Source organism: Juglans microcarpa x Juglans regia, chromosome 2S, assembly GCF_004785595.1.
Source record: "Juglans microcarpa x Juglans regia isolate MS1-56 chromosome 2S, Jm3101_v1.0, whole genome shotgun sequence".
In the NCBI taxonomy this organism is placed as follows: Eukaryota; Viridiplantae; Streptophyta; class Magnoliopsida; order Fagales; family Juglandaceae; genus Juglans; species Juglans microcarpa x Juglans regia.
Genome location: NC_054597.1, coordinates 2,495,052 through 2,507,066, shown reverse-complemented (window position 1 = coordinate 2,507,066; position 12,015 = coordinate 2,495,052). Strand labels below are relative to the sequence as shown.

General features: G+C 28.2%; 1 protein-coding gene across 1 annotated transcript; it reads right to left on the bottom strand.

Annotated features, from left to right (window-relative positions):
• Positions 1-3,656: 3,656 nt before the first annotated feature.
• LOC121252010 (plant UBX domain-containing protein 1-like) lies at positions 3,657-8,283 on the bottom strand. The gene is made up of 8 exons (XM_041151457.1): positions 8,095-8,283; positions 5,864-5,960; positions 5,679-5,747; positions 5,180-5,247; positions 4,860-4,989; positions 4,628-4,732; positions 4,018-4,237; positions 3,657-3,912 (listed from the first exon to the last, which is right to left on the bottom strand). The coding sequence occupies exons 1-7, from the start codon at positions 8,179-8,181 to the stop codon at positions 4,029-4,031; spliced, it is 765 nt and encodes a 254-aa protein (XP_041007391.1). The 5' UTR covers positions 8,182-8,283; the 3' UTR covers positions 3,657-3,912; positions 4,018-4,028.
• Between the last annotated feature and the right edge of the window lie 3,732 nt (positions 8,284-12,015).

Below are 12,015 nucleotides of genomic sequence, written 5' to 3'. Positions count from 1 at the left end.
AAATTGTAGTAGTAATGCTTAACAAATGTTTAATGTTAGCGTGTCGGACAGCAAAGCCAATTGCAATAAATAACTGACTTAACATTTTTATAAAGGGTTCGGTTTGGGGTAGATGGGATTAGAATTTTATAAATAGTAATAAGATGATTTGTAAATAGTAGTGAGACAGTTTGAATTAAATATTTTTTTAATTTTAAAAAATGAGATAAAAAATTAAATAAAATATATTATCAAGTTAAAATATTGTTAGAATATAATTTTTTAATATTATTATTATTTTGAGATTTGAAAAAGTTGAATTGTTTTTTAATTTTTGTTTGAAATTTTAAAAAAGTTGTAATAATTAATTTAAAAAAGTTGTAATAATCAATTTAAAAGTGTTTATATTTTAGTGATGTTTGAAAAGAAAATAAAATAAAATATGATGAAATGAGATCAGATAAAAATAATTTTCAAACATGCCCCGAAAGAATTTATTATATTATTTTAATTTATATTAAAAGTTATGAACTAAAGTTCTTTTGAAAAATGAAATGCGGCTAATTTTCAAACAAAACAGCCTTTATTATACTTATCCCAACGGGACGAGCTATAACTACAAAAAATGGAAAATTTGAAACTTGTTTTCACTTCTTCATGAACAATTTTTTTTTAAAAATCATAACTCAATAAGCAATATATACTGCTAAATATATTTTATATATCTATATCTGCTTATGGAATTCTTAAATTAGAATTTGAACGTGTTTTCAGATGTAAATATTTTGAACATAGACAAAAATCTCCTAAGATTCAGTCAGAATTTTAAGATACAGATAAGAGATAAATGATATTTACAATTATAAAATATAAGTGTTATGTATTTTTTTTAAATAAAAATAAATATAAGATTTACATAAAAATAATTAAATATTTAATAATAAATTTCATTGTTTTCTAAAAAGAATATACGAGACTTAAACAAAATATTATATTTAATATTATTCATTTATATACAAAGAGATTTGTACTAAATTACTTTTTTATTATTATTTATTACTATTTACAAAAAATTTATTACTATTTATAAACTATTTACTTATTTTTTATTATTAAGATCACTCATCATCTAAAATGCAGTGATTTGGTGGTGAGATAAGAATTTATAATTTTAGATGAAAGTTTAAAATATTATTTTTTAATATTAATATTATTTTATTATTTAAAAAAGTTGAATTATTTATTATATTTTATATAAAAAAAATTTATAATGTTTAGTTGAAATGAAATAAAAAATCCGCCGAAATTATCTTAGATCGTGGAGAAGCAAAGTCAGAGTATCCAAATCCCTTTGACCGAGACGCAGGATGGAACGAGCTCCTAGTCCTAGAGAGGACTTGACGTTGGTTGGCAGTCTGGCACCTGGCGTTATCCACCCCACACGTCGGGCTTACTTATAGTCATGGCCGTCGTGTCGGGGTAAAAAGAAAACGCATTCTGGGATCATTAATTACCGGCAATGGTGGAACCAATCAGTGTAGGCCATCAAGAAAATTGGGTACATCATTCAAGGAATTAGACCATTCTGCTTATGTATAATATAAAATATATAAATTATTAAAATAATTGTTCATAAAATGAATTTTATCTGATTATGTAAAAAAAATATAAAATACAAATTGTTACCGTTGTAAAATACAAATTGTTACCGTTCATCCATTAAATAATTTTTTTAATTATTTATATTTTATTTACTCCTTAATTTCTTTTTACTTTAATATTTCAATACAAATTCTTTTTATTGTTCATCGGTTAAAATACTTTTATTTTATTTTTTTCTTAAAAAATATATTGGAAATATTATTTATCCAATTTTTTATATTTTGATTTTATTTTTAATTTTTATTTGACTTATATATTTTTATTTTGTGTGTATAGAATTGAATTATATTACATTGTATATAATAATATATTACAAATAAAAAAAATATGGATATTACAAATTTATTGATAGAAAGGAAATGTTTAAAAAGAATAAAAAATAGATAAATTGATGTATAATATATTGTAAAAATCAGTATGTAAAATAGAAAAAATGAAATTTAGTGATGCATTTTAAAAAAAAAATAAATGAATGATTGTGAATGCTATTATCATGATATTTGCATTTATGTAATGCATAAATTTCAAGTAATTTTTTTTTAAATAAAAATTTATATAAAAAAAATTAAATTCTTAATAATAGATTCTATTATTTTCTTAAAAAAATACGCTACATTTACATAATTATAAATATGTCTAACATTACTTATCACATAATTTGGTTGCATCTGGCGATAAGTAAAATTCATATTGTTTCTCTAGATATTTCTTCAGATATTATTATTGTTCTAAAATACCATATATATATATATTAATCCGACTATTGAATATAAAATACTATAAAATTATTTCGCAAAACTTTTAGATTAGTCATGGGTTTAGTCTAATTAGCCTAATGTGAGGCGATGTATAAATAAATTATTTCTAATTCGGAGATGAAGAAAACGGTGAATTCTAGATCCTTCTTTGAGGTATTGTTTCAATGCTCGTTTTATATGTCCGTTATAATTTTGAAGAAAAATATTTTAATTATAAAAAGTTTATAAAAATAAATTTATAAATTATTGTAACTTTCTATGTATTAAACCTATTTTTTTTATAAAATATATTTTTTTTATATAACTGAACACTTCCTTTGATATAATTGTTTAGTCATTCCTTCAGGTACAAGAGATCGAGCGTCGAGAGGATACACAGACAAGGAAAATGATTCGGTTAACACGTGTTTCAACTACAATTATGGGTAGGTAAGGAATTTTATTTTTTTGAAACGTATGGGTAGGTAAGGGTTTTTTTTATCATTATTATGTTTTCAATAATCAAAATATGGGTAGGTAAGCTTTCTAGTTCCTTCCATCATAAAAATATCTATTTTGACCACTATTTTAAACTATTAAGACAGTGTCGGGATAGTAAAATAAAATGAAATGATTTTATATAAAAAATTAAAAATTAATAAAATATTATATTTTAATATTATTATTATTTTAAGATTTTAAAAAATTACAATGACGAGACCAAATCGTTTTTATATCTAAGGACTAAAAGGCTATGAGATATTTTCATCTAAAAAGATAAAATTATTCCTAGAAGTTATAAAAAAAACATTAGAAGATTATCCATTAAATTTAAAAATATTAAATTTTTATTAAATTTTTTTATATTTTATTAAATTTATTATTTGTCATATTTTTTGTTATTACAATTTGTGATGCTTGCACGATGCAAATTAGATAGTGGTTTGATGAAGTTTGTATATTGTTCTCTGTTGATTCTCCCTCCCAAGTTTACACGTATTTTGGAATCTTTCTGCTTCGCTTTCTTTCAAAGAGACCTCCCCTCAGGTTTAGTTACGCAATTATGAGATATTTTGTTAAAAATTAAATAAAATAATTTTTATTTTGAGATTTGAAAAAATTAAATTTTTTATTACATTTTATGTGAAAATTTAAAATTTTTTTAATAATGAGATGATTTAGTATATCTAAACCGGGCCTAAATCCTCTTGCAGCTACTCCGGTACGCTCAAGTGAAGAGTGAATAGAACAGTTGGAGTCCTTTCTACATGGTCATATTTTATACAATTCCTCGCATATATTGAAAAGAATAATGATATTTATACAACTATTCTGCCTCTAAATTGCCAAACAATATGCGAAGCCATTTCAAAGATGAGACAGAGATGAAAAGATCCAGAGTTGCTACCTTCTGATGGACTGAGATATTGTACATAGCACAACATTGTAGAGTATGAACAACCTTAGAAAAATTACAAGGGAGCAACTGCTATAGATATGTCATGAATACTGAGGTTACTTGCTTAACGCTTGCCTGCAGTAACAAACCAAAACCCAGATTCAGCATAATCGGAAGAAAGGAAATTGACTCGGTTGGAAAATGGAAGAAAAGGTCTCCCATAAGGAACAAGGATCTGACCTTTGGCGATATCACATTTTTAGCCACTTGGGCTTAACAGGTTTTTTCTGTAAAGGCTTGTGGTCTTGGACGACAGGGGCGGGCGCAGCTGGTTTGGATTCCGGTGAAGACTGAGCAGCTTCTGCCTGTTGCCTCTGCTCAGTATTGAATTCCAAATCTTTCAAAGACATTATTTCTTCCTGAAGGAAGGGACCTAAATTGGAAACTGTAGAATCAACACCTGATGATGATACAAGAGAAAAGTCAGTGCCACATGATTATTACATAGAGAAAAGTCAAAAACAGCTGAAGAAAAGGGAAGGGGGTGACAGTCTTTGTCAATGATACAAATTTAAGTTCTAAAATCTGGCCAAGTTGATTTCAACTCAAAAATACTTCTTCACTTTCTTTTGAGAAGGTCTCGGTCTCCAAGCACCCAAGTTGCAGAAATTCCCACGAAAGCATTAAGAAAGACCAAGAAAAGTTTTTATTTCTGTATTAATTTTTTTATGAGCTATGAAAATATTGTAAAATCGTATTTCATGGTCAAGCGCAGAAGTTACAGCTAGTCACGAATACTAAGCCAGAATATTATTTCAATTGATTTAAGGAGCTCAAAATCATTACCAACCTGCTGGTAGAACATATGAAAAATACACAATAGCTCCAGGAACAAAGCCAGCACTACAAAAATCCTGTGCCATGTCTTTTATCTGCTTCTTAGGGGGAGTAGTATCTGCAACATGGCAAAATTTACAATTTGTTACTTTACCTCGGAATCCTTGTTGAAATCTGCCTTTCAGATAATTATTCCAAGCAAAGAAATCCAATCTTATATAGGTTTTAATTTCAAATAGGCATACATATAAAGAATGGTAATTCTGGTCGAGCAATCACTTTCGTGATAAGATCAATCAAGCTCTGAATTGTTTCTGATGGATGAAATGTGACCTCTAATGTGTGAAGATCAGGAAAGCGAACCCTAATGATAGCCTGCATACAAGAGCAGACAAATTCATTGATAAGTTTATATTAAAACTACCCTGTATGATACCTAATAATGGATGAGAAAGATGGAAAAACGAAAATCTTAAAAGGAAAGGATCTGTTTAGAACCTTTTTAGGTGAGGCCGATGATATAAAAAAAATGAAAATTCTTAAAAAGAAAGGGTCCATTGAGAACCTTTGTTATTTTTGACCTGCGAGCTGCTGCTTCTGAATCTCGGATTTTTCGTGTCTTCAAGGATTTGTCTGCTCATTATTCCATTGAAGCCTTAGAAAAAGTATCCAACATATCACATACACACACTCACATATTTGTGTTTATGTATGTGTCAAAGGCCACTAGAGGTTCTATTGAACTTCTCCTATTCTTCAACTTTTGTATCCATTCTCAGCAAACATAAATTACATGAAAATATGTATGCGGACAAAACGCCGAAGAAATAAGAGAGCAGTGAGATTCTCCATTCCTTGCTAAAATTCATAGCATGCCATGGTATACATGTTCTATTTTACGGTACCAAAATTTATAACTTCAAGTCAAATATCAATCAAACCATTTATGATTTGCAATCGCATTTAGACTTTCCAATACTTAAGCAGGTGTTTAAAAATGGTTCAATAAATGAATTACCGCATCTTTCCATTAACTCGTAATACTGAGTCATCATCAATATTACCTTCCTTTTTAGTTGCTAAAATTTGAAAATAATCCTCAGCAGTAAACTCATAGAAGTCATCTGTCTCCTCTGCTGTAAAACATCCAAAATAAATAAAGATATGATTATAAGGGTATGCAAAAAAAAGTTGTTTGCAAGTGTTATAAGCCTAAAGTAAAAGACATAAAAGTTGAAATTCCACATACCACTGTTGGACATTTCATTTGAGGATGGAGAAAGTGCTGATGTTTGAAATACACGGATTTCTCGTCCAACTTTTTCTTTCATAGCTGCAAACTTGGCCTGACATCATTGAAAAAAATTGGTTTTTGATAGTTAATATGAAAATTTTATTACCATGAATAGGCAACGCCCAAGTACACGGGATGTATATAAAGGAAATACCTACATTACACTAGGAACAAAAAAGAGTTTAAAGCAAATCCTGAAAATTATCATCATTCAGTACAAGAGTCTTGGCCCACGAACCCAAAGTACAAAAGAAAAAATCCCTAAGGTAACTCAAAAGAGCGGTCTTTGCCTTCGAAGCATCTCTCATTCCTTTCCAACCAAAGACACCACATCAAGCACAAAGGAATCGTCTTCCATATGGCAGCCACACTAATTCTCCCCTCAGAACCATTCCAACATGCGAGAAGATCAACCACTTCCTTCGGCATCACCCAAACAATACCTGTCTGGCCAAAAATCTCATTCCACAAAGACTTTGCCACCTCACAATGAATTAAGAGATGATTTATAGATTCACCATCTTTCTTGCACATGAAGAACCAATCAACCATACACATGCCATGCTTTCTTAGATTATCCAGGGTCAGAATTTTCCCAAGAGATACCAACCAACTGAAGAATGCCACCTTCGTAGGTACCTTAACTCTCCAGATGCTTTTCCAAGGAAATTCCAAACCACAACGACAGTTTAGCACTTTCAATATGAACTAACCGAAAACCTGGAATTTCCTGCCTGCACCCACAATAAACTATCCTCCCTTCCCTGTACAACCTTTGAATTATAAAGTCTTTCCAAAAAATCAGAAACTATATTCACCTCCCAATTGTTAACATCTATAATAAAATCAACATTCCATTGAATCTTATTATATAAACAAGAAAAGAATATGCTACCACAACATCTTGATCCCTAGCAATCCTGAACAAAGAAGCAAAATCGATTTTGAGGGCCGAATCCCCACACCAAATTTCATGCCAAAACAGAATCCTTTTCCCATCCTCCGCCTTAAATTTAATATGTTTAGAAAAATCCCCCCAACCCTTCCGAATGGACTTCCACAAACTCACCCCATACGCTCCTCTGACTTCATTTGAACCTCAATCCCCGCACATACTCCCATATTTAGCTTCAACGACATTTTTCCATAAGGCATGTCTCTCCATGTGATATCACCAAAGCCATTTCCCAAGGAGTGCTTTGTTAAAGAGCCTTAAGTTTCGCACCCCAAACCTCCACAAGAGACCCGTTGACATCATTGAAAATATGTCATCGGCATAATGAAACCAAAAGACTATGCCAGAAACCATGTGAGATTGAAATGATACAGTTTGGTCTGAGAGTGGTAATTGAAAATTTCACGGAGGATGTAAAATGGAGACAAATAAAACTTTCCAAAGGTTAGTTCTACTGTCCATTTAAACTATTAGGAAGATAGAAGAGCATTGGCGGCACAAGACCTGAGATGCTGGCTAAATCAAGTTTATTTATTTTCCATTAAATGCATAAGATTACAGAGATTAATTGAAAAACATTGATTCAACATTATGAGGCTTGATTAAACGCTTAACAAGACAGTGAAGAAACCATTAATTGATTCTAAGCTCACATTGGTACCGAGATCGAAAAGTCTAAACCTGTTATGCTAAAAAGGTACCGTCTTTCTATACATATACTTTACAACGCTTATTGTTCATACATATATTCACAATATCTTCAGCCCATATTACCCCTTATTCTCTATTTCAATGATTTCCAAACTAAATTCCTATCTTCTGCCACTCAATTCAGTTTCCCAAATCAAGTTTATTATTAATTGTAAAAACCAGGGCATGAGGTAATATCCCCAAATAAAAAAAGAATAGAAACGAAACCAAATCAAAATGAAAGAGCAGTAATAATAGCAACAAACCCCGAGCTATGACCTTTCAAAATTCAACCATTAAAGCACAAAGAGAGTGTCTTTAGTCAACCCAGATAGAGCTCTATCAAAAACAAATACTTGAGCCCGTATGTAGACACAAAATTAAAAAAAAAAATTAACCCAGATAGAGCTCTATCAAAAACAAATATTTGAGCCAGTATGTAGACACAAAATTAAAAAAATAAAAAATAATAATCAATAAATAACATTGCATATTACAAATACAAATCTGACAGGAAGGAACAGTTTTGAAAGAAAAAGACCTTAGCCGCTTCAAACTCCATGGGATCAACGTTCGTGAGCCTTCTTCTTCTCTTCAAAGGTAGTGGAGCAGGAGCATCAACAACCATTACAGAATAACGACTGCAATCTACTCTTTTTGTATATCTCCGTTCTGGATTTTATCCTCTAGGCCTTTTGTTTCCCACTCAATAATCTCCTCTCTCTCTCTCTCTCTCTCTCTCTCTCTGAATAGGGGGATTCGGATTGCACGTGGTAACCGCACGTGTACAGATTCCCCAGCAATGGAACGGGCTTTGCTGTCCTGTGTCTAGCGTCATGGGAATTATGGGCCGCTCAGGATAATGTTGCTTTGACAATTTGGGCCTCTCTCCGAATTAAAACTTGGGCTCTTCTTATGAAGCTCCGTGTAAGGTTGGGTTCCCACTCATCTAGAACCAGCCCAACAGACAAAGCCCCACTCTATTTCTAAGCACTAGACGACAACAACATAGTAATTAATAATTAATAACAATAATATATTTCTTAAGGAACTAACACAAAGAAATTATACAAATTAAATTCATAAATCCATTCAATTTACTTTATAACAAAAGTAACTTTACGATATGATGTTTTGCATCAAACTACATCAATTTGTATATTTATTTTTATGTAATCATTTTATGACTAAAATTTTTTCTTTTTTTAAACAACAATAATAAATTGATCATAGTAGTTGTAAGGGATAAACAAGATTCATGGTGAGTTTATATCTATTTTAATAAAATATTATAAATTATAATCTTAAGCTCAACTATAAAATATAAAGAGAAAATAATATTTAGATTCAATATTATATGTCACGATATCATGATTAAATATTACTAGTTTTAACAGATCAAATGAGGAATAATGACATAGTTAAATCAGTTAATAACTTTTTAACAAGTTTGTCTCTATGGGAGCGCAAAACGATCATATATAATCTTAATAATTTAGGCTCCATTCATATGCTAATAATATCTCATATCATATGTAAATATTAGAAGAATAATAATAAATCATTTATGAATAATAATAAATTATTCGTAAATAGTATGTTCATGAATAGAAATAAAAAATAACAGCTTAGTTCCCAAATATACCCTTAGAGTGCGGAAGATAAAAATATGAAATGATTCATATAGAAACAATCTTAGAATATATAAGTTTCGTGCAATTTTTTTACAAAAATAAAGCTTATTATTAAAAAAATAATTTTTTTATGTGAATCTTATATTTATCAAATTTTTTTCTAAATGAGTGCATATAATTTATACATCTTAAGATTGTAAATATCATTTTTCTATTGAGAAAGACACTCAAAATTGGTTATAATATATATTTGTTATTATTTAAAAAGTACATGTATAACAGTAAATAAATAATTTGTATAAATCTCAAATAGACAAGTTTCATATAAACTTTTACAATAAAATAAAATTCACTTAAAAAAAATGAAAAAAATATATATTTTTTATTATTAGAACTCATTTTTTTTTATAAATAATTTGCATAGAATTTATCTATTTAAAACTTATATTCAGCATTAATGATTGTAGTAATAGTATGACTCATCAATTATCAAATCACAACCACGTAGCAGTTCAGTTTAATCATCCATCTGAACTTAGAAGCTAACTAGCTCAAATAAAGATAATTGGCATCCAAGCTAAGCAACAAATACAGTTTCCTGCATCTACTTTATCTAAGTCTGTCGATACCTTCAGGTGGTTCGCTTCGATTCTGCATTTTCAATAATTAAGCCTCGGAAATCTCTGGGTTTGTAAATCCAATCATTATCAACCCCCCGCGTTAAATCTAATCAGTCCAAGTTTCGAATTTGTACTCATATGAGATTAATTCAGTTTAATATAATTTTAAATTTAATTTAATATTTAAATATCTAATTCTTAAATTATTAAATTCATATTAACTCAAAATTTCTTTATATATAGAACTTACAATCTTTTTCAACTCAACACCTCTTTACATACGAGACCTACAACTTTTTTTAACTTCCCATAAATATATCTAAATTTATTTTAACATCTAAACATATTTAAACTAATTTTAAGCGGGCCATATAAAACTCACTCTACCATCTTAACTCATTATTATTCATAAAAAATTCAACTCAACATTTCATCTTATCTCATCTAATCTAATTATTATAATTTTTTTAAAATTTTACATAAAATATAATAAATAATTTAATTTTTTCAAATTTCAAAATAATAATAATATTAAAATAAATATTTTAATAATATTTTATTCAACTTTTAATTTTCAACTTAATTAACTTAATTCACTATTGAAACCTCACATTAATCAAAGTTGGCCGGCATCAAACAATATTTCTTCCGCCAGTGGTCCCCCTCTCGAGTCACCACCATCTTTTTAAATTTTCAGAGTTGGCAATTAAACGTGGTGACAGCCAGATGGTTTCTTTCTATTTATTTATTTTGAAAATTTGAAATCTTATCTTAAATATTTGTATGATTACGAGGGACATCACTGATCCAATAGTCTGACCGTTTTTTTTTTTTTTTTTTTTTTTTTTTTTATTTTTTAAGGCAAGGATCTAATAGTCTACTTATATTATATACGGCACATTTGAAAAGTAAATTAAACTCAATTCATCTTAACTAATTATTATAATTTTTTTAAATTTTAATACAAAATATAATAAACAATTCAATTTTTTTAAATTTTTAAATAATAATAATATTAAAAAATAATATTTTATTATCTCGACTCAACTAAATTCAACATCCAAACGCAGCCTTATTTTCCGCCAAATAGTCATCTCATTTTTAACTGTAAGTTTAGCTTACTTGCTGTTAAAATTTCACTGGATATATCCCCTAATGAATAATGAATGAACAAAATAAAAAAAAAAATTGAGGTCTCGTTTGGATAATCATATGATTTGAGAAATATATGAATAATAATAGATGATTTGTGAATAGTAATGAAATTATTTAAATTAAGATTTTATTGAGTTTTAAAAAATGAGCGAGAAAAAATTGAATACAAATATTATAAAGTTAAAATATTGTTAAGATGTAAATTTTATTTTGTGATTTGAAAAAATTGAATTGGTTTTTTATATTTTATATGGAAGTTTTAAAAAGTTGTAATGATTAGATGAAAAAGTATGAAAGATAATTTGAAAAGTATTCGTGTTTGAATAATATTTTAATGTTGAGATGAGATGAGATCAATTATTTATCCAAACCGGACCTAGTTTTTCACGTGAAACAACCTTGTTCATTCATATTCTTCAACATAATGTGCCTAGTGAAATTTTAATAGGATGTAAGCCAAACTCTCTAATTGCTTATGAGATAATCTATCAAAAGAGAAATATTATTTATAGTCCACATATATTTTTTTTTTAAATAAGTAAATCTAGACTCATATAAAAAAATTATTTATAAAGAGAGTACGTGAGGACTACATACTTTAAAGCTATATGTAATATTATTTATGTAAAAAAAAGTAACGTTACGTATAGTTTCTAAATGAGGATTGTAAGTACAAGTTTAGTCAATTTTATCTTTAAAATTTTTTAAAATCATAATAATATCCTTATTAAAATGATAAATTTTTCTATTTAATAAAATATTTGCGTATACAATATAAATAGAATTTTTTGTAAAAAAAGTAACAGTAGTATTCAATTTTAATTATGTTTTTTTTTAAGAAATAATAATATTATCAATCATTCGTATTGATGTGATATATTTTAAAGAAAAATGATGATGTGATATATTTTAAAGAAAAATGAAACTTTTCATCATAAATTTAAATTACATATATTAACGTGACAAGGTGACATATTTAAACGATAATTATTTAAAATACGTCGAATTTTTCATCGTAAGATGCAACAAAGCCAGCAAGCAAAACAAGGAATT